Source organism: Callorhinus ursinus, unplaced genomic scaffold, assembly GCF_003265705.2.
Source record: "Callorhinus ursinus isolate GAN/ISIS: 27379988/994484 unplaced genomic scaffold, GSC_fseal_2.0 scaffold4, whole genome shotgun sequence".
Lineage (NCBI taxonomy): Eukaryota > Metazoa > Chordata > Mammalia > Carnivora > Otariidae > Callorhinus > Callorhinus ursinus.
Window position 1 is genome coordinate 101722092 of NW_027397066.1, and position 23828 is coordinate 101745919.

General features: G+C 41.1%; 2 protein-coding genes across 2 annotated transcripts in view; one reads left to right on the forward strand and one right to left on the reverse strand.

Annotated features, from left to right (window-relative positions):
• Positions 1–23828, forward strand: part of FGF2 (fibroblast growth factor 2) — a 64097-nt gene that overhangs the window by 17510 nt on the left and 22759 nt on the right. The window lies entirely within an intron of this gene.
• Positions 5013–5608, reverse strand: LOC112826044 (phosphatidylinositol N-acetylglucosaminyltransferase subunit P-like). The gene is made up of 2 exons (XM_025874149.2): positions 5558–5608; positions 5013–5363 (listed from the first exon to the last, which is right to left on the reverse strand). Exons 1-2 carry the CDS (start codon positions 5606–5608, stop codon positions 5013–5015), a joined length of 402 nt encoding a protein of 133 aa, XP_025729934.2.

A 23828-nucleotide genomic window follows, 5' to 3' on the forward strand; every position in this document is an offset into this window, starting at 1 on the left:
CTCTTGTTACAGTCTTTGTTTTAAAGTCTACTGTGGGGCACCTGGGTGGCTCATATGGTTGGGCATCTGCCTTCAGCTCGGATCATGATCCCAGGGTCCTGGGATTGAGTCCCATGTCGGGCTCCTTGCTCGGCAGTGAGCCTGCTTCTCCCTCTCCCTCTATTGCTCCTCTTGCTTGTGCTTTCTCTCTCTGCCGGATAAATAAATAAAAACTTAAAAAAAAATAACAAAGTCTACTTTGTCTGATATAAGTATTGCTACTCCGGCCTTCTTTTGACATCCATCTGCATGATAGATGTTTTTCCACCCCCTCACTTTCAGTCTGCAGGTGTCTTTAGGGCTCAAATAAGTCTTTTGTAGACAGCATATAAATGGGTCTTGTTTGTTTTTTATCCATTATGTCACCTTATGTCTTTTGATTGGAGCATTTAGTCCATTTATATTCAAAACAATTATTGATGTGTATTTATTATTTTATTATTTGTTTTGTGGTGGTTTCTGAAGATCTTTTCTGATCCTTTCTTGTCTTTCTCTCATGGTTTGCTGATTTTCTTTAGTGATATAACTGGATTTCTTTCTCCTTATTTTTTGCATATTTGTTAGTGGTTTTTGATATATGGTTACCATTAGGTTTGTATATAACTTCTGCATATAGCAGTCTCCATTAAGTAGATGGTCATTTAAGTTTGAACCCATTCTTTACACCTCTCCTCTCCATGTTTTAGGTATATGCTGTTATATTTTATATCCTTTTATATTGCGACTTTCTTGACTGATTTTTTTTTTACATAAATATTCACTTTTTTTTTTTTTACTGCTTTTGTGTTTTCTACCTTATACTGTCACTTTCAGTTTCTCCTTTCCACTCGAAGATCCTCTTAATATTTATTACAGGGTTGGCTTAGTGGTCATGAACTCCTTTAGTATTTGTTTATCTGGGAAACTCTGTATCTGTGTGTTCTAAATGAGGGCCTTGCTGGGTAGAATATTCTTGGCCGCAGATATTCCCCATTCATGCTATTGCCTTCTCGCTTGCCACGTTTCTGTTGAAAAACCTCCTGTCAGCCTTATGGGTTTTCCCTTATAAGTTACTGTCTTTTGTCTTGCTGCTTTTAAGTTTTTTTCTTTATCACTATAATTTGGCAATTTAATTACAATATGTCTTTGTATGGGTCTGCTTTTGTTGATTTTGATGGGAGTTCTCTGTGCCTCCTGGATTGGGAGATCTGTTTTCTCCCCCAGATTATGGAATTTTTCAGCTATTATTTCTTCAAATAAATTATCTGCTCCCTTCTCTCTCTCTTTTTCTGGGACTCCTATAATGCAAATGTTATTACGCTTGATGGAATCACTGAATTCTCTAGGCCTATTTTCATTTTGCATAATTCTTTTTTCTCTTTTTTGTTCAGCTTGATTACTTTCTAGCACTCTGTCTTGTAGGTTTTTAATTCATTCCTCGGCTTCTTCCAGCCTGCTGTTCTTTCCATCAAGCACATTTCTCATTTCATTTTTGTGCCCTTTATTTCTGCTATGTTACTCCTTATCTCTGTGTTATGGATCTTACTCATGTTTTCCACTCTTTTGTCTGAGTGTCCTTATGATCATTACTTTAAATTCTCTATCAGGCATGTGACTTATAGCTTTTTCACTTACATCTCTGGTCATGGCCTTGTCCTGTTCTTTTGTTTGGAATGAATTTATCTGTCTTCTTATTTTATCTAATTAGTCTCTTTGCATGTTTATTTGTGTTGGGAAAGTCAGCTACATCTCCCGTTCTTGAGGGTAATAATCTTATGAAGAAGAGGTCTGGGAGTGCCCTGCCATGTACTGGCCCCCGCTCCCCAGGGTCTGGTGCTTCCAGGAGTGTGTCCAGTGTGTGTTGCATGTGCTCTGCTGTTGTGTCCTGGCCGCTTCATCCTCAGGCCACTAGTCTGCAGAGGCTCTCTGTGTCTGTTGTGGGCAGTGTTTGGTCCCCGGCCTGAAGGTGGTGCGTTTTAAGTAGGTATGCTTGATGTATTTGTGAAACGAGACCTGTCACCACTACTGCCCAACTGAGGCCCTGCAAAACCCCCGTGTCAGGAGCCGTGGTGTGGGCAGGGGTTTGGGCTGGTCTTCTGGCAGAGGGGGTCTGCTGTGCTGGGACTGAGGCAAGTGTGATTGGGAGGCGTGGTTCCACTTGGGCGGGGTGGGGTTTGGTGTAAGCAAGTTAGGTAGCCAGTGTCTGAGCTGTGCTGGTTCCTGCGGGTGGCTGGGGAGGAAAAGGGTACCTAGCAGTTCCTTTGTTTCTTGAGGCGTCTCTCTGTGAATGCTGCCTCTCTGGGACATGCTCTGAGATAAGCAACTAACCTCCTTATGTGTGCCCCAGGTGCTCTTAAGATCGCGGTTTCCATGCTGTATGTCTGTAGGCTGTTTGCCCTGCCTTTTCTTCAAGAGCAGTACAGTGCCTTCTGACCTCTCCCAGAGCCAAGCATGCTGACCTTTAAAACTCTAGGCTTTAAATCCCACTGGTTGCAAGAACTCATGAAATTGTTTTCCAAGCCAATTGCTGGGGTGATTCGTTTTCCCCTTGGGCTCCCCTGTGTGTTAGTCTGTCTCTCGCCCTTCTCTACTGTTGTGACTCCCTCCCCACCCCATTGGCCACGATCCTCCGTTTCTCTCCCAAACCATATCTCTGCACTTCCTGCCTTCTTTGATGTGTCCTCTTCTCTACCTTTAGCTGTGGAGTTTGTTCTGCCAGTCTTCCGGCCAATTTCTGGGGTATTTAGGATGATTTGATAGTTATCTGGTTGTATTCATGGGACAAGGGGAGCCTAGGGTCCTCCTACTCCACTGCCATTTTTTCTCTCTCCTGACTGAATTTTTCATACCAACCTTTTACAAAAGAAGTGTGTTTTCTTTGGGAGAGAGTCTAGAGTTTTTCGTGTTTGGGCTTGTTAGGCCAGGGTCCATGAACCCCTTCACTTTTAATGAACAGGAAGATAAAAAAAAAAAATGAAGATAAAGAAAATTGGTGATAGGGATTTATTGCTATGATCTAAAAGTATTCTTAATAGCTGACTGTATTATCTAATTACCACCAAAGTGATACTTTAGATTCTTATTCTAAATCAAAGTTATAATTTTGGTGAGACCCTCCACCCAGCTTTTAACAGCAATGTAGCTAACCTTCCTGTACAATAGGAGAATTCATTTACTTATTTACATACGTGTTTTGCAAAAATAATTTTTCTTGAAAGTCACTTCAGGAAGTTACATTACTCAAAGTTGGATATTCTTTGAGTGTTTTAATGAGATTAGAAGAAAAAAATCTATTTGATTATACCTACATTGCATATTTTCCAGACTTAAATTATTTTTGGCCTTGTTTAATGATGTAGAGCTGTAGAGATTTTATGTTGTAGAATTCTGAAGAACTTTGGCCTTAGCCACCAGTCTCACCTCCAGAAGTGGAGTTAGGCACCTCTGTTTTTCCGGAAGGAGCCTCACTCCAACCATGGCTGACAGTTAAAGCATCTGGTCCTGCTCTCTAGGTAGGGCAGAGAGCGGAACCTTTTAAAAGACCTGCTGTGGGGAATAATATTTATGGAAGCCTCACTCAAGGATATATAGTATAGCTTTACTCCAGATTGGAGAGTCTAACCTGAGGGGTCCATCCATGGACAAGCTTTAGGTTTCCATGATTCCAATTCTTAATCTCAGGAAACAAACTGAGGGTTGCTGGAGTGGTGGGGGGTGGGAGGGATGGGGTGGCTGGGTGATAGACATTGGGGAGTGTATGTGCTATGGTGAGCGCTGTGAACTGTGTAAGACTGTTGAATCACAGATCTGTACCTCTGAAACAAATAATATGTGTTTAAAAAAAAAAAAGATAGTAGGAAGGGAAAAATGAAGGGGGGGAATCAGAGGGGGAGACGAACCATGAGAGACTATGGATTCTGAGAAACAAACTGAGGGTTCTAGAGAGGAGGGGGGTCGGGGAATGGGTTAGTCTGGTGATGGGTATTAAAGAGGGCATGTAGTGAATGGAGCACTGGGTGTTATACGCAAACAATGAATCATGGAACACTACATCAAAATCTAATGATGCATGGTGATTAACATAACATAATAAAATAAAATTTAAAAAAGTAAGTGCAAAATATTATGTCAGGGTGTTTTTCAAGAGGATACATAGTATCTTATCAAGATTCTCAGAGTTGTCCATGATCCAAATTATGTTAAGGACAGTACACTAGAATCACTAAAGTATATCTTCTATTTAGCCTGACCAGCAGTGAGAGAACCAATTTGAATGCATTGGTTGGTGTGAGCCTTTAGCTTATGGTGAGTGATTTTTTTAGTATAACACCTGTATGAAACTCATCTCTGTACTAATTCTAAGAAGTGTTTAAAGCTGCTGTTTATCTCACTTCATAGTATCCACTTTGAATCCCTTGGGAAAAATTTCTCTTTGGTAACTGTGTCAGGAGTCCTTACCCTTCTCCTTAACAGCCAGTTTGTTTTAACCTTACTGTCTCTGAGAAACTTGTTCCTGCTATTGGCTTCTAGAAAGCCAAATACATGGTCTGCTCCTTGCATGTATAATGATCTCAAACCTGGCTTCACCATTTTTCAGCACTTGAATTTGTTTGCCTCATTTAAAAACCATTTTTAACATTTTTTTTTTGTCTTGGTATGTTATCAGTATCTTTAACTCATCTTACATATTATTTGGGACATGACAAGTTTTATCTCAAGAAAAATAATGTATTTTTTTTTTTTGGAGGGACTACTTGTTTTTACTGATACTTATTTTTTTTTAACAAGGCTGCTATATGGTAATGCAGTATTTTATTCTGTTAACAACTAATACTCAAGAACTTTTATAATATTAATAGAACTTAATCTAAAAGAATCAACTTACTTTGTTTACATTTCAATATTGGGTATGAGAGAGAGTCAAAATAATTACATAAAAAATTATAGTAAATGCTCGTTGTTAGTCTACATACAATTTAGTTTTTGGCATAAAGTTATTTAGTTGCCAGGAAGAACATTTGGTTTACTGCACTAATAGGAATATCTCTTAATGCTGGGATGGCCTCTTCTTGGTATTTCTTCTGCTGTTGATTTTTAGCATAGTTATCTGTGATTGTATGAATGGAGTTGAGTGGAGAGCTACTCATTATGTTTATTCCAAATAACAGTAGGTAACCAATTACTATAGTAATGAGGAAGTAGAGGGACAATGCAACTGCCCAGTATTTTTGAGGCCAATAGGTTAATCCTAAGGAGTTTGGCCAAGATTCAGGAATAAATGCCCACACAAGATACAGGATGAAGCCAAATTGGGAGCTTAAGAAAAGAACAGGGCGCCTGGGTGGCTCAGTTGGTTAAGCAACTGCCTTCGGCTCAGGTCATGATCCTGGAGTCCCGGGATGGAGTCCCGCCCGCATTGGGCTCCCTGCTCAGCAGGGAGTCTGCTTCTCCCTCTGACCCTCCCCCCTCTCATGTGCTCTCTATCTCTCTCATTCTTTCTCTCAAATAAATAAATAAATCTTTAAGAAAAGAAAAGAACAAAGCCATAAACCTCTCTTTCTGGCAATGGCGACGGTGAATTTTCCACCATTTTTCCTGTGGCTTTAGACAATTTTGCAGGATTTGCCTCCCTGTGGAAAGGGCTTGGCAGGGCTGGCTCGGGGCACGCGCGCCTCCCCAGGTCTGGGCCACCGTGCCCGGGACCGGGCCCTGCCCTCTCGGGGGAGCTTCAGTTTCTTATTCAAGGGTTGGGGAGTGGGGGAGGCCCTTGACCTTGGGTCCTCGAAGCGGCCACTCAGGCCCTTCCCGACAGCTCAGCCACTTCAGCGCTGAGTCTCTCCCCCCCCCCCCCGGCCCCCCGCCCCCCCGCACAAGTGCCTTCCCGAAAGCCTGTGCGGGGGCGAGAAAGGGGAAAACTAAAAGAAAGGCCGGGTCGCTGCGGCGCACCCCACCTCCGCCCAGGCGCAGGCGCGGGCACAGGTGCACCACGACCCTTGCCGGCCTGGAGCTCGCGAGCGCTGGGGACTGCCGGATCCAAAAATAATGTATTTATTGATTTGGTATTTTAACCACAGGTGTCTAATATATTGTCATGTATTGCATTAGATACTGGGAATTAAAAAAGTCCAATAAGATAGGCCCCTACCCCCTTAAAACATGTGTTGTCTGGGAGGACAAGAGATGCAAAATGTTATGGCTGCTTTGCCTGTGTCATGTCCTTGTGTTGTAACAAAGTGAGGTCATTCCAAGGAGGATAGTCAATTCTGACAGGAAAGTCAGAAAAGACTTGGAACAGGAGTGACTGCCGAACTGGATCCTGGGAGGCAAGGAGGTGTTACCACCAGAGTGATGCTTTAGATTTTTATTCTAAATCAAAGGTACAACATTTTGGTAGACCCTCCACCCAACTTTTAACAGCAGTGTGGCTAATATCCCCATTCAGCAGAAGTCATTTAGTTATTTACATACATGTTTTGCAACTCAACTAATTTTTCTTGGAAGGCAAATAAAGGCATGAAGGCCAAGGAAACAGTGCCAGGTCTGGTATGTTTTGGAAACTGCAAATAGTTTGGCATGGCTGGAGTGTAGGGTTATGGTAAACAGCAAGGCCAGCCACGTAGGAAGGGCCTGGGTTCTGATAGGCCTTGTAAACCAGGCTGAACAATTTGATCTTTATCCTCAAGGCTGTGGGGAGTCAATGAAATATTTTAATCAGGGGAATAAGAGTAGCAAATTTGGGCTTTTATAAAATCACTGGGGTGTGTGGGATGGATTGGAGGGTGTAAGCTGGGAGTAGGGAGGACAGTTAGGAAATTAAGGTAGTCCAGTTTCACACCATTGCCTGGCACACTGTAAATGATGTATGTGCCCTAGAGGGGAAGGGTCTCCATTTTGTCAGGAGAAAAAAGGAAATTATTGGAGCAATACTGAAAATATTACCCCATTTATGAAAATGCATGCACACAAAAGGGTTATATTCTTATGGACTATTTAAGACTAAGGTGTGAAAGGGATACACACTGGACTGCTAACAAGTGGTTATAACTTTGGAGAGAGGAATGGAATTGGGAGAGAAGAGATGAAGGCGAATCTTTACTTCTTTACCCATTTATTGCGAAAATTAAAAAAATATATATATCCATATTTATTTACATAAAAATTTCTGAGAAGAATGAATGGGGAGTGAGGGAGTGGAGGCAGGTGTTGGATACTATTCTCTGTGGGGTATGAATGTGAAGGGTGGAGATGAATGAGATAGTGACCCACAGGGTACTGCCTCAGGAAGAACCGGTGAACGCAGCCCACCGACCCACAGGGTACTGCCTCAGGAAGAACAGGTGAACGCAGCCCACCAGTTGACTGTTGGAGCACTGCCTGTGAGCGGGGCTCAGGCCTATGCCGTCCTTTCAGAAGGAGCCCACTTCTCATTTACCTATCCCTTGGCTTCTCTCCTCTTCACTCCCACTCAAGGGATGCATGGCCTTGGTTACTCTCACTGTAACTGCTTTACTTTGCTAAGGGAAATGATGCTTAATTAGTACTGGAAAGCAGAGCATTATTTCTAATTCACTGTATGGTCCAAGTCAAAGCACACCAAAAATCTATATCTGAACATATTTTGCATAATGCAGTTTACTCTTCTAAAGTGTGAAAATCATAACTCTGTTCTTTGGGATGATTTGGGACAGATGTGAAGGGCCTGGATCAGAACACATGGTGGGGAGGGGGAAGCATGTCACTGTGCACTGGGCTTGATGTATGAACATCAGTGCCCACCGAAGGTCAGCCTGGCTTTGGAGTCCCATTAGAGGCGGGCTCTGCTCGGCGGCGGGGGGGGGGGGGGGGGGGGGGGCCCTGCTGCCTAGGGGGGCAACCAGATGACCTAGCAATGTGATTTTTAGGAGGCCTGTATGAATGAGTTTTCCAGAGAAACAGAAACAATAGGAGAAACACATGAGATAGAGAGGGAAGGAGAAGGGGAGGGAGAGAGGGAGAGAGAGATTTATTTTAAGGAATTGGTTCATGTGATTATGGAAGCCGGCAACCTGTCAGCTGGACACCCAGAGAAGAGCCAATGTTGTGATTCAATTCCAAAAGCTATCTTCTAGCGGAATTCCTTCTTATTCAGGGAAGGTCAGTCTTTTGTTCTATTCAGGCCTTCAACTGATTGGATGAGGGCCCCCCACATTTTGGAGGAGGGTAATCTGCTTTACTCAAAGTCTAGTGATTTAAATGTAAATCTCAAACAAAAACACCTCCACAGAAACATCCAGAATAATGTTTGACCAGATATCTGGTTACCATAGCACTGCCGAAGTGACACATAAAATTAACAATCACAGGGCCCTTACTGGCATAAATTCTAGAGTGTCCTGACATATCCAACCCTGGTTTGGATAGGGCCAGCTTGTTCACTGTGGTGCCTCAAGGACGTGAGTCAGAGTTCCTAACAGAGGGACTAGACTGGCCTCCTGTTAATACCGAAGGGTTTAGTTTTGCTTTGGTCCCCAGCTCGTCACTGAGGCCCTAAGGAGGTTCCCCCTTGTATGACTGGTGCTTTCTTTTTTTAAAGATTTTATTTATTTATTTGACAGAGACAGAGACAGCGAGAGCAGGGGCACAAGCAGGGGGAGTGGGAGAGGGAGAAGCAGGCTTCCTGCTGAGCAGGGAGCCCGATGCGGGGCTTGATCCCAGGACCCTGGGACCATGACCCGAGCCGAAGGCAGACGCTTAATGGACTGAGCCACCCAGGTGCCCTGACTGGTGCTTTCCATGGAACATGGAGTCTGGCTTATTTTTTCTTTCTCCCCTCTGCCCCCCTTCCTCCCCCTTCTTCACTACAATTGACATACAGCATTATATTAGTTTTAGGTTTACAACATAATGATTTGATATACATATACATTGCAAAATGATTATCAGTTTAGTTAATGTCCATCACCTCACAGAGTTACAGATTTTTTTTCTTGATGTGAGAACTCTTAGGATCTACTCTTTTAGACACTTTCATATGATACAGTATCATTAATTATAGTCACCATGCTGTACATTATAACCCCGGGACTTATTTATCTTCTAATTGGAAGTTTGTGCCTTTTGACCACCTTGATGCATTTTGCCCACCTTCCCACCCCCTGCCTCTGGCAACCACTAATCTGTTCCCTGTATCTTTGAGCCCATGTGTGTTTTAGATTCCACATACAGTATGTCTTTGTCAGTCAGACTTATTTCACAGAGCATAATGCTCTCAAGGTTCATTCATGTTGTCACAAATGGCAAGGTTTTGTTCTTTTTTTTATGGCGGAATAATAATTCATTGTGTGTGGGTGTGCATATGTCTATCACATTTTCTTAATCCATTTACCCAACAGGCAGTGAAGTTGTCTCCATGTCTTGGCTATTGTAAATAATGCTGCAATGAACATGGGGATGTGGATACCTTTTTAGATGGTGATTTGTTTTCTTTGGATAGATACCCAGACTTGGAATTGCTGGATCATATGGTGTTTTTAGTTTTAATTTTTTGAGGAACCTCCATAGTGTCTTTCATTAACTTTTTCTGGTTCTCTTTTTCTTTCCTGGACATGTATCAGTTAACTTTGCTTCTTTAGGATTCCTGAAACCCAGAATGATGATCCTATTCTAGAAGAAACAGTGTGTTATCAGAGCAAACAAACAGAGGATTCCCAGCAAGATCACAGTGATACACGTGGAGCTGTTTCAGGCTGTTCTTGTCTGTGATCCTGGTAGGACTACTGCTGTCCCTGGCCTCTGTCACTGCCATCTGCCCCACAGGCTGCCTTGCTCTTCTCTTTTCATACAACTGAACTGGGCCTCAGAGGCCTGTTCCTGAGGACTGGTCAGCAGAGGGGAGTGGAGGCTGTAGTCTGATTAGGTAGGACAAGTGCTAGTTGTTTTTTTTTTTTAAAGTCCTGTTCTGGGCTGTTATGGGGAATGTCTGTTGCTTCTATCATAGCATCAGCTTCTTTTTTTTTGTAGAGAAAAAAATCACCATTGATTAGAAGCAGGGATGTCAGCATAACTAGAGGCATTTCTGCTCTAGGTTTTTGAGCCTCATGGAAAGTCCAAGATGATCTCTGTCTCTGTCTCTGTCTCTCTCTCTCCCTCTCCCCCTGGCACTGCTGGGAGAAAGCTGAGGATGTGAGGGAGTGGGATTAGGTGCTGGGCCAGCAGCAGGGGAGTTCTTCCATGTCTGCACATCTTCCTTACCCTGTACCCTGGACACTTGGATGAGGCTTGGGTCTCCTGGACTGGCTCTCCTTATCTTTATGACCTCAGGAGCAAAGTGACTCCCCACTGGGAAGCCAAAAGGCCATACCAGAATACCACCAGATACACAGATTTCAGGGTGCTGATTTTGTAGCAAAATGGCACAACATGACAAACTCTCTTTGGTAGCTTAGTTGCTGTAAAAAAATAGATGAATGTGTTCCACTAATTTATGAGCTTAGCTTGGCTAAGCTTACTAAAATCTTAGTAAGATTTTAGGTATGGGAACATTTAGAGACTTTATGTCTGTGATAATCAGATTTTCTTTGAAGTAAGGGGCAACATTATGTCCAGGAGAGAGGTGTGGCTGTGGGCCGGGAAGCCTTAAAGCATGGTGGGAGTTTATATTGCTGCTGTAGCGAATGGGAGAGGAAGACACCTGGGATATGCCCCTGGCAGCTGAACACTTGCCGAGGGCCCACCCAACACTGGAGACCTCACATTTCTAATAACACCTAATGACACTAATAATTGTGTCACTTTCTCATAGATTTCCTGGTAGATCTCCATTGCATATGTTAAATAGTTTGAATGCAGGAGTGGAGAAGTTAGATGGGTATATTGATCTAAAATTGGGGCTTGGCTTTAGAAGTGCTCAGAAGAAAAAGCAGGAGAGTTGAATGCTACCCCACAGAGTTGAGACCGGTAATGAAGTGAAGTCCAAGAGGCCAAGAACTGGCAGATCAGTGGTGGAGTCTGGGTCTGTAAAGTCAATGAGGCTGAAAAACCAACAGAGGGAAATGAGGCTATACTGTCCTGGAGATGAAGATGAAGCTGCAGCCCTCGGATGATGGCACGGCCATGGGAGTAGTGAGTACAGGGTGCTGGGTTTGATAAGCTGAGGATCGTTGAGGCTAGGTTGTTGTTGGGGCTTCTACATGAATGGTGAGGTCTTTCAAGATGATGAGAAGAGATGTGGGGTGCCAAATCCCAAAGGTTTCTGTGCGTGACTGTGACCAATCAGTGGATAGCACCAACGAGAGGAAGTGAGGGTATGAACCTTGAAGGAGGAAAGACTTCTTCATTCAGTATGGTAGCAGGAAAGTAAGAGTTGTAGATGCTGGGTACAGGAAGCCAGAAAAAGGCTTCATACAGGAGGAGGGGAAAGGCCTGATCCCAGTTGAATATGGCTGTTCAGAAGAATTAACTGGACCCCAGTGTGCTTAGCTCCCAGTGGTGTTGCAATGGCCTGTGGTGACCAGCAAGCCCTTAGGATTTGAGTGTTGCAAGGGAGAGAGGTCTGGATGGCGTAAGAAAACATCTTTGGGTAGGGAGCCTATTTTCTGTTTTTAAAAACATCAGCATTGGAACAGGTGATCTCCAAGGCATCTTCCTGGCTTAAAAGTTCTTTCCCGAATCTGAAAAAATGCTAATCAGGAGTTTGATCCCTTGTATTGCCCAGCTGAAAGACTATGGCTAGATTCTCAATAATATTTTCTTCATGTGAAAATCACTATTCCCTTAGAGGTAGAAAGTAGTGTACTTTAGAAATTCATGGGAAAAATAGTTATAGTAAAAGGTGTGAGTTGATTAAATGAGATATATTTGTGTCTGGTCTTGGAACAGTTTACTTAGGAGGGCCAGACTCCCTTCCATGCCCAAGATAAGAAATTTCAATTCAGGGCATCTCAAACAGAATCACTTTTTTTTTTTTTTTAAAGATTTTATTTATTTGACAGAGAGACACAACGAGAGAGGGAACACTAGCAGGGGGAGTGGGAGAGGGAGAAGAAGGCTTCCCGCAGAGCAGGGAGCCTGATGTGGGGCTCAATCCCAGGACCCTGGGATCATGACCTGAGCCGAAGGCAGACGCTTAACCAGTGAGCCACCCAGGTGCCCCCAGAATCACTTTTTGTGCATAAAACCTTTGTTTATTTCTCCAAGAATAATATTGAGATAATGTTGGATGCCTTTATAGATGTCTGGGTTTTTTTTTTCTCTTACTCAGCCTCATATCTTTCGAAAGAAGCAGAAAGAATAAGTCAGGGGAGCCAACAGAATAAGGGAGGTGGAAAGTTGAAGGGGGAAAGGAAGAAAGGAAAAACAAATACGCCCTCCCCCCAGATGCGCAAGAGAAGATCTAGGCTGAAACAGACTTTCATATTCAAAACTCGTAAGTTATGAGTTGTATGGGACTCTTGGCACGCTCTTTAGAGAGTGGTTCCAAGTCTGACAAGGAGAAAGGAGCAAAAGAAAACAAAGTGACAGATTTTGTGGTACAGAGGAAGGAAGAACATTCAATAATTGTGTTTTTAGGCCCCTTTTTGGGGGACGGAAGTATGAATAGAGCCTGAGCTCTAGTTGCTTTACCACTTGCATACTTTTATGATTTTTTTTTAACTTTACAAACTATAGTAATTAACTCTTTGTCTTTTGATTATAAAGAATGAGGAGAGATCATACAAGATTTTCTTTGGGAACATGAGCCCTCTTATTTCTTGGTATTTTCATCCGTTCCCCTGCTTTTCCACCACCCCCTCTACCCCCCCCCCAACTAATTACTTGGAACAAGGCACAATTTAAGCATTATTTCAACCAGCTATTCCTTGAGGAATGGCAAATGAAAAAAATGATAGTGACATGCTTCACAGAAACAATATGTTTCGGCGTCTAGCAGTAGACGAGGACTGGGACTGCTGATCTTTGGCCCTAGGTCACTACCAACCCTGGACCCTGCTTCCTTATCTTTAACCAAGAAGATGATTTCTTTGGACTGAGCTCCGAGGATTTTTGGCTCAAATTCTGCAGGAGGTTCAAAGAATCAGTTTCTGGGAAGGACTCATAATGTCATAAGAAATAGGCATGGCCAAAGGACAGGAGTAGAAGCCCAAAGAGGGCACTTCATGTCGGGCCTGTCCCCAGCGATGGCCAGAGTGATCCTAAAGTGATAGACATGTGAGGCCAGCCTCCCTTAGCCCGTAGGTGGCTCTAAATGTGGCTCTAGGAGCCACTCTTATCAGAGTGGAATTACGGAGGTAGAACAACAAGCAGGAACTGGCCTTCTAAATAGGGGCTACAAGTGATTCCTTAGCAAAAATGTGTTGAACAGCTGTTCTTGACATTAGAGAAAAATTCAAAACTATGGTCAAGTGATTGTTCTTTCCAGCCCTAGCCCTACCCTTGGTCCTTTTCTTAATTCTCACTTCTTTGTTAAGGTCATTCTCATGGATTCATCTTTCACATTTGTGCAGGTAACTGGTATCTCTGGGTTTGTGTATCAGTTGTGCCTTTTTTTAAAAAAGATTTATTTATTTGCTTATTTATTTATCTGAGAGAGAGAGCACGTGGTGGGGAGGGGCAGAGGGAGAGGGAGAGAATCCCAAGCAGACTCTGCCCTGAGCACAGAGCCTGCTATGGGCCTCAATCTCATGACCCTGAGATCACAATCTGAGCCAAAAACCAAGAGTCAGACACTTAATCGACCGTACCACCCAGGCACAGTTGTATGATCTTGGGTATGTTGTTTAATTTCTTTAAATACCAATTTCCCCATCTGCCTGGTGGTGATACTAGCTACTAAAAGCTACTGTGTTAGTACTGTTGTGAGTATTAACACCAAATGACACAGGCAGAATATTTAGTATCGTGCTGTCAGGTAGGAACCCTAATGGATGTTAGCAGTCACAGTTTATTATTCCTGAATCTCCCTTTTACACCCTTGTCTCTCATCTGTTCTCCAGCGTTTCAGTTAGCTACTGCTATCTAACAAACATCTTGAAATCTGATGGCCTAAAATAACCATTTTATTATTTCTCATGATTATGTGGATTGACTGTGGTTCAGCTGGACGGTTTTTCTGCTAGTACAGTTTGGGATTTCTCATCGGCAGTCAAATGGTGGCTGGGTAAGGAATATCTAAAGAGGCTTTATTTACATGTCTGTCACCATGGCAGTGGTAACTGGAAGCCTGTGGATCTCTTTATGTCTTCATGTGGTCTCTTCATGAGACTAGCCTGGGCTGCTTTAAAGAGTGGCTGGATCTCATGAGCAGTTTTCAAGAGAGCAAGCTCCAGTGTGTAAACACTGTTTACATCATGTCTGCTAATGTCCCATTGACCAAATTCAGTCAACGTGGCCCAAGACTAGAGTCAGTATGGGAGAGGCTACACAAGGTATGACTATCAAAAGGTGTGGTTCATTGGAACCACCAAAATAAGTCTACCACATCCAGTTTCAAAGTCTCTGCTGTCTGGAAAACATCTTCATTTGGACGTCACTCTGTTAACTTGAACCTAACTAACTTCTCTTCCAATCAAATGAGCAATTCATTTTTTTTTTTTTTTTGATGAGCATGGAGCTGCTGCTGGATCATAAACTGGATATCCTTATTTTATCAACTTTCTCCTTTCAGTTTTCATATTTCCAAGTTGAAACCTAAACATTTCCCCCCTTCTTTTTTTTTTTTTTTTACCAAAATTCAGACTTATGAAACTCTTACATTTATTCCTTTGTCCTCCCCGCTCACTGCCACCATCACAGTCCACATCCGTATTATCTTACACCTGAGCGGCCCCAGTAAATTTTCAGTTAGGTTTTCTTTAAACTCTACTTTTAGTATGATGTGGTTCTTTTCAAGAACCTGCAGTATGTTTATCATTCTTGTCTTGACCTAAACTTCCTGCTTGGTTTTTTTTTTGTTTTTTTTTTTTGAGGCCCTTAGTTATCTGACCCTACTCCATTTCTACAACTTTTTTTTTCTTTTTTACAATTGTGTGTCATTCACACGCCAGAACCTGAGAGTGAGGAGGGAAGATACTTAAAGTGTGTTTAAATCCATCTACACTATAAATATTTTAGAACACAGAGAGGAATGGAGGGAGCCAATATGGAGACAGAGCAAAAGTCCTGAAAACAAGAAATAAAGTGGAAGAGATTTAATTGTTGCTATTTGAATTTTTTGAGATTTAGGTAGGAGGAAAAGGGGAGATCAGATATTTCAGGGGATTCATAATTAAATCACCTTAAGTGAATTCCTTAATTAAAAAAAGCTCGTGAGCTGTCTTTTGTTCATTTGGGACATGGCTCAGTTGGGTCATACATCCACAGTCTTTTCTTTTTCTTCACAGTCTTTTTTATTGTTATCAGTGGTGCCAGGGTGTATGTTCTAGTGCTGGGCTTGGTACACAGTAAGTGCTTTATAAATGTTTGTTAGATGGAGAGTGTAAGCAAAACAGTTAAATCCATACATGTATAAACTAAATAGGCATCGACAAAGTCAAATAAAAGGGTGTATTTTTTATATATTAAATGAAGAGAGATGTAGAACCTAGGTTTATGAGTTCACCATGGAATGTAGACATCTGTTAAGCACTCAATACATATGCTCTAGACACTGAGACTAGAACTGGGGGGAATGAAGGCTTAGCTAGTAAGACCGTACAGTGAACGTACCTGTCTCTTCCGTGGGTAGAGCGTATAAAACATGTTAGGAGTGTGAGAAGAGAAAGCCATTGTATTTTTTTTTTTCTTTTTTTGGATCTATGAGCCTTTGGATCAGATAACATTTTTAAAATGGGCGTTGATTGAATAGCTTCCTGTTCATTTGAGGAAATAACATTGTAAAGTGATAAACATAGAAAGGCATTAACCTAAGGAGGTTTAACCAGCATATTCAGTTATTCACTGGATTATTTTGATACTGTTCATTTCCATCCCAGAGCACGGTATTTTTGTGAAACCAGTCAAAGTATTTAACCTCAATAATTGAGATATTGTGTAAGGATATGGCCAACACTTTTGAAGAATCTTTCCCACCCCTCCAGCTTTTAAGCATTAATTTCAAATACCCTATTTTAGAGAACTCAAGTGCAGAGTAGTCCACTTTATTAACTTGGACTTCAAGTCCGGGACATTCTCGGGGGGTGGAGCCATGCTCTTCTTTAACAGTGATCCTGTTTTCTTCTTTTAAATTCTCCACACAGCTGAAGAAGGGGCCCTGTTTCTTACTAGAGCCTTTCAGGCAAAGGAGCGGTTTCCAGCTTCCTACTAAATCCACCCAGCTATGTCACGCAGGGGATGCAGGAAAGAATTTTCCTTGGGAGGGCCTCCTCGGAAGTTTTGGAGATGGGCCTTGAGCTCTTGGCTGGAATTAGGGTTTTCCAAAGTGGAGGCTGTAGTACTGCTCGTCACTGATTGGGAGACGTGCTGCCTGGACTATTTTCATGAGAGTCAAATAAAACTCTCTTGTCTTAAGCCTGCTTTGAAAGGTGTTTTCCTAATGATTTTACCAGTCAAATAGAATGACTGTGTGGGAGAGCGCAGTTAAATAACTGGAACACTCTGGGCAGCTTCCATTCTCCACCCTGTGCCTCTACTTGCCTGCCCCCCTCCCAAGCTCCTCCTTCCCCAGGCACACACTTGCTGCTCTGTTTTCTGTTCTGGAGCTGCCTGAATTGCATGATTTTTATAGATGAATGTGAACTCTTCAATCCAGAAAGAGGTGCCAGGAACACAAACAGTCCAGCTAATTGGCATTCACCCCTAGGGGAGGAGCATGACCAACCAAGCTGGTTGCATTATCTCCATGGGGCACTTAACTTTGAGAGAAACCTCAGGCTTTCTCAAATCATCCAAGAAGCATTTCAAAAAGAGAAAGAATCGCCAAGAAAAGACTGTAATCAGGAGGGCCTCCATCTCTTGGGTATGTTGGATTGATGGCAAAAATACTTGCTTGTGGCAGCTTATAGTTTTATTGTGCATCTTATCTGAGCTATTTGTGATTTCAGGGTACTCCAGCCAGGTTCATAGCTTTTGGGAAGAGGGATTTCAAATTGGTGACCTACAAGCCACATCAAATTACCATCATAGACCGTGTGTGTGTGTGTGTGTGTGTGTGTGTGTGTGTGTGTGTGTGTGGGAGAGAGAGAGAGAGAGAGAGAGAGAGAGGGAGAGAGAGAGAGAAGGGGGGGTGAGGTAGGGAGGAGGGAAGGAAGGAGATGGGAAGTGGGGGAGATTCAAACTCTGCACTTGACTGGTACTGAGTAGTTGCTGCCCCACTAGCCAGGGACATGTGTCCTATATATAGTCCATGGTCCATGACCTCCCCACTCCTCCCTACTCTCCTTCATCTCATCAGTCAAGTTGATTCACTGTTCTGTGTTACTTGCATAGTCCCTGTAGGCCTTTGAGTGGGCTACCCTGTTTTTAGTACAAGTATTTTCATTTTTCATCGTGTTCCTTGAATTCTGAACTCCATTCTTCTGAGACAAACCAAAGGGGTTAAGGACTTTTCAAGAATTGATTTGCATTATAGAACTAAAATTTAGGAACATCAGCAGTTGTTTCTCGGGGAAAATATTTTTCAGCTATAGCAGTGGCCGACCCCGATTGAAGGTCTGACTTTCAACTACTTTTTCCATGTCAGGATATTGACTTCCTCAAGGGCCTGTCTGATGCTGGCCTCCAACAACAGAGCAGCTCTTCTAAAGCTTCAGAAGGCTCTGCTTGAAGAAATCTCCTCATAAGTAGCACAGACTTCTGCCCCAGGGGCCAGGGAGCTTCCTGCTAACTCAGTAAACATTGCAGGAGACACAAAGAAATGTGAAGTGATCACATGTTCTGTATTCACCAGAGCAGTTCTTGGAGTTCTTTTGCTAATGAAAAATATAAAAACCTGTAGACATTCAGCTATGTGAGGCACAAAAAAAAACATTTTTGTCTTGTCTTTGTACCCCTTCTACCACCTAATGTTTTAATATGACAACTAACAAGTAGCACAAGTGAATTTGAGCATATTTCTTTCTTCTAACCCTGTATCCTCACCTTTTAGTGGAAGTGTTCAGAGGTTATGAAGAAGAGAATGGAAGAAATGGAGAACCCATGGACGTAGAATAGCCCACAGACTATAAAATCAGCCCGTGAATCACTGAGAATTTGCTAAGTAGAATAAGCCAACAACAACAAAAAATAATTTTCAAATACTGATTCCTCTTTGAATCATCTCATATATTTTCCCTATGATTGTTAGAGTAAAATTAAAATTTAGTATTAACTGAAACTTTACATCAGATTTTTATGTTGTATAATACAGTTGATCATTGAAGAACGTGGAATTTAGAAGCACTGATTTCCCCCCACCCGACAGTCGAAAATCTGCATATAACTTTTGACTCCCCAAAACCTTAACTACTGATAGCTTACGGTTAATCAGAAGTCTTACCGATAACATAAACTGTCAATTAACACCCATTTTGTATGTTGCATGGATTTATATACTTTGTTCTTAAAGTAAGCTAGAGAAAAGAAAATGTTAAAATCAGAAAGAAGAGAAAATACATTTCCAGGGCTGTACTGTAAAAATTCTGCATATAAGTGGAACCACACTGTTCAAACCTGTGCTATTCAGGGCTCAACTATATTGTGTTTTATTCCATGTGCCCAGATAGGACCGAGCTCGAAGTGGGTCAACAATGAAATGAAAATACCTACGTACCATGGAGGCCAGTTATTTGGTCTAAGGGCTGTTCTACCTGTGGGTTCTCAATTTATCCCATTCCTTTTTACCATAGAAACTGAAGTTATAGTAAAAATAATGTCTAGAGGCATCGATCTTCCTTACATTCCTTGGCTTTTATTGTCTTCCCTCAAATAATTCTATGTATCTTAAAATATATATTTCAAATGTTAATTATTAAACTAGATGAGATTTTAACTAAGCTGACTTTTTAAAATTAATTTTATTTATTTTGAGGTAATGATAGATTCACATTCAATTGTAAGGAATAATACAGAGAGATTCTATGTACTCTTAGTTTTCCCCAGTTGTAACATCTTGTAGTACCATAGTGCGGTATCACAACTGGGATATTGACATTGACCCAGTCAAGATACAGAACATTTCCATCAAAAGGTTGCCCTTTTATAGCCATATTCAATTCCTCAACCCCACTTCTGGAAACTACCCGTCTGTTCTCCATTTCTATAATTTTGTGGCCAACTTATTTTTAGAAACATTTCTCTAACCATTGGTCTCTGGGGAGAAAAGACCATTTAACACTTGTATAGGGTTGATGCCTTTTGTAGGTGGAAGCCTATGTTTATCGGTGCAGGCTGTCATCGATGCTGTGTGTTGGTGTGCCAGGAGACAGTGTGGGCTCCTGAAATCCAGATGACTGAGACATCAGTACTGCAGTTCTTCTTGCCAGGGAATGCCCCTGCCAATGGTTGATGGAATTTTCCTGCCTAATGATGCTGCCTCCACAAAGCTGGCCAAGAAGTGCCCTTGGTAGCAGAGCACTTCAGGCCTCTTCCTGATGCTGGGCTAGTCAGATACTCTCTGGAGGCACCGGCAGCTGTGGAAAGGGTGTGGGAAGATGCTTTCTCTACCTATCAACCTGTTGTGACTATTTCCTGAGGAGTGCTGAGACTTTCCTTTTCTCTCCATCTTTGAAGTTATGTGCAGCTCTGCTTTGACCCTGTATTACACTTGGGACTTCTGGAATGCCTCAAGATACCAAATAATAGGCTTTTCTTTCTTGCTGTCAGTCTGACTTAATTATCTGATGCCACTATAGAAGTAAAACCAACCGCCATTCTTAAATGAGCAGCTGTGTTATTAGAAGAGCCAGGGATCATCTGACGTCTGCCGCCATTTGGGCCTTGTGTTACACTTGCTCTTATCTGTAGCTCAGCTAGCCTGACTGCTTCCATTTTAGGTCATGACGTATGCCCTCCAGTAGAGGAGATATTGGAAGAATTTGATTTTTGTAATTCTTTATGGATTAGAATTGCTTATAACAGCCTCCTCTTTGGCATAAATCAGCTGTACATTGTCAATTTTTTGTAATTGTGGAAATTAAATGGTATAGTGTAGAAGTAAAATCATGGTAAGAAATTTGGTATTTTAGACATAATGTATTTCATTTATTTTAATTTTAAATGGTTTTAAATGTTTTATCATTATTATCACATAGTAAAAACAATTTTTACTTTATGGATATAAGAGTTGATATTAATGGTATCATAAAGCCATGTCCTGACTGAGTAGTAAGGAGGGAACTCATAGATTTCTAAGGTTCTTCCTGCTCTTCTTTTCTTCCTTCCTATTTTTCTTACTTTCATATATTCAATTTAACCTTTTTGCAAACTGAGGAGTTGCTAAGAATTTTAATGAACCATCTGTGTGTCAAATGTTCTTACCTATAAATTTTAACTAGTCAGTTGAGTTGTGAAGAAAATGGGGTGTGGGTTTTGGGTCCTAGGATGAAAGGCAAAAGAAAATAATTTAAAAATGAAAGTTTAACGAGAGGGGCTATGTGAAGCTTGTTTGTTGTTTGTGGTCACAAAAAGAAGAAATAAATATAGGTTGTTGATCTTTGTTGATTATCACCTCAAGTAATCCATATATATATATATATACACACACAAATATATACATATATATCTATATATATACACAAATATATATATATATATAGAGAGAGAGAGAGATTTAATGTTTTTCATTTTCAACAAATGAGTTTCTTGTGTTACCTAGGCTCCTTTGTCAGTAATCTACATTAAAAAGCTCTTAGTACCTGGTCTTCAGCATTAAATTGGATAATTCCAACATATTTTTTTGCTCAAAAATATAATTCTAGTGGAAAGCTAACACACTTTATCACTCAATTTTAAATGTAAAAGTTTGTTTTGAATGAGTAAGAAATTAAAATATGTTCAGTGTTCTGAGATGAAGATGCTAGGAAATAGGAGTACCTGTCATCTGCAGACCAGTGATATAGCATAAGAGAATCTTTTTTTGTTTTGTTTTGTTTAGAAATCTTTTTATCATTAGAGCATTACACCTTTTTCAGAACGGGTATAATTTACAGAAATTATACAAGGCAACTTTTTATCAAAGATTGATATTTTGCTACGCTTTAACTGAAATGTTATTTCATTTGTAAAAACCATCTCCGATTACAAAAAAATAATCAAAAACCTAATTGGATTTAAGTTGCTTTTCCAAATGTCCTAAGATCTTAAGCAGGCTCCATGCCCAGCGCAGAGCCCAGTGCGGGGCTCGATCTAATGACCCTGAGATCATGGCCTGAGCCGAAATCAAGAGTCAGCACTTAATGACTGAGCCACTCAGGTGCCCCTAGACAACTGATTATCTTCGTGTATTGAGAGTTTCTGTTTGCTTCTGTTTCAAATTACTTAAATGACAAATAACATTAATGCTAGCCCATCTAAGAAACACTGTACAGTTGCCACTAGCAGGTAAGCTCTGTGAGGGCAGAGACTTTGCAGATGTTGGTTAAAGTTGTATTTCTAGCTCCTGGAATACTCCTGACATAAAAGGCCACCAAGATCACTTTGTTGAATGAATGAATAAATAAATAGTTAACACGGGATAATAGGTTGAGAAATTAGTGTAAGTCTTTGTCTTCTCACTTTGAGAATAGTGAAACTACAAATTGATTTGCTGTAGGTAAAGAATCAGCCTCCCTCTGGTAAGATATTATATATAGGATAAATGACATATTTTTTTAAGATACCCCAGACCACATTTTGTAGGTCACACTTGCCCTCTCCTAGATACTCTCATCCTCAAGTACAAGGTTTCCTAACAAATAATATAATTCCTTGAATCTCAAAACAAAGCAATGGAAAAGAAATAGGTAGAGTAAGAGGCCAACATATTTGATGATAACTCTGTACTAAAACTTGTATATGGAGAGAGATCTAGTATCATCTCATCTTCACTGTAGCCATAGGTAATAGCAATTCTTGTCCATTGTGCAGGTGAGGAAGTAAGCTCAGCCTGTAAATGGTAAAGCCTGATTTTGAGTCCAGTTCTGTTTGACTCCAAAATCCATGCAATTTGACACCATATTTTTTTCTGAATACTACATTCTAATTTCTGTGGTTTATTTCAGTCGAACTTCTTGAAGAAGTTGTTTGCACTCACTGTTCCCACATTCTTACTGTGGTTAAATCCAGTGAATACTTTTCAGTCATGTTAGCAGTCTCCTTTTGCAGCAATTGACCATGAAGGGCTTTTTGTAGGTCCCACTCGAGATTATGTCTTCACTTGGTTTTTACTCTTCCTGGTTTTCTACCGCTGACTATTCCTGTGGGGTTTCATTAAATTTATGGGTTATTTGGGGGGAAAAGTGACATCTTAACTATATTGAGTCTTCCCATTTGTAAGCATTCATACCTCCCAAGTCTTTTAAAAATGACTTTTGATAAAGTTTTAGAATTTTCTCCATAAAAGTCCCAGGAACCTTCAGTTATTATCACAAATGGTATCTTTTAAAGAAATAATTACATGTTCTATCAGTTTGTTGTGAGTTACGGAAACTCAATTGATTTTTATATATTCTATATCAAGCAACGTTGCTGAATTATTTGTAATGGTTTATTTGTATTTTATTTTGACATTTAAAACACTTTATTTAGAAGTAATCTTAGATTTACAGAAGAGTTGCAAAGATTTTAGAGTTCTCCTGTAGCCTTCACCCAACTTTCCCTAAGGTTAACATCTTACATGACTATGCCACTTTTGTCAAAAATAAAAAAAAAAATGATACTGGTACATTACTGTTAACTACAAACTTTATTTGGATTCCACCACTTTTTCCACTAATGTCCTTTTTCTGTTCCAGGATCCAGTCTAGAATATCACATTGCATTTAGTCTTTGATTTTTAATGTAGAAAATCGTACTATCTGCAAAGAACAACAGTTTTGTCCGTGTGTGTGTGTGTGTATGTGTGTGTGTGTGTGTGTGTGTGTGTGGTGTAGGTATCAGGTGTGTATATACATACCTTCCGGTACTCGCTTGGGCTGACCACTCTTACCCAGGCTCTACTTGCTCTATGTCTTCTACTCCTCCTATAAATATTGGTGCTTCCCAAGATTCTGTCCTTTGTCCTTAATTCACACCTGCTATACATTGTTCTGGAGGATCAAAGCCACTTTTTATCTCCCTGTGTGGATTCAGTGTAGCCTCTGTGCCCCCAGGGAGTCACTTGTTTGCTACAATTACCAAATTTTTATTTCTAGTATAGATTTCTTTTTTGAGCTCCAGATTCATATAACTGTTTTCTGGATATCTCTATCTGGATTTTCCACAGACTTCCAATATGTCTTAAGGGAGCACATCTCATTGTCTTCTCTTGTCCCTCCTCTTGCATTTCCCATCTCCATAATCTGCCAGTTATCCAAGATAGGTTCTGAATTCCTCCCTCCCTTTTTTCCTTCCTCTTTTTTTTCTTTTTTCCCTTCCTTCCTTCTCTGCCTTCTCTCACCTCCATTCCCTTCATTCCCTTCCTACCTGCTCCTATTAATTCTGTTTCCTTCATTTCTCACGTTTACCTTCTCTCCATTCTAACATTTCATTAAAAGCTCTCATCATTTCACGCTATCAAACTCCTTAACACAGTATTCAGAGCCTCTGGCCTCCACTCCATCTTGTCCCATGATGCTCTTTTCCACAGCACACACAACACCCTCACTCTCTGTGCTAGCCGGACCTAGTCACCTGACGTTCCTTGGATAAGCGTGTTTTTCCCTTTCTCCTTTGGAAGTTGTATA

Bases quoted from the DNA above. Each gene is read 5' to 3' on its own strand.
- LOC112826044 (XM_025874149.2), bottom strand. From the start codon at position 5,608: ATGGTGGAAAATTCACCGTCGCCATTGCCAGAAAGAGAGGTTTATGGC. The intron at 5,364-5,557 runs GTTCTTTTCTTT...TAACCAACTGAG, and splicing joins AAAGAGAGGTTTATGGCTTT to CCACCCAGGCGCCCTGTTCT.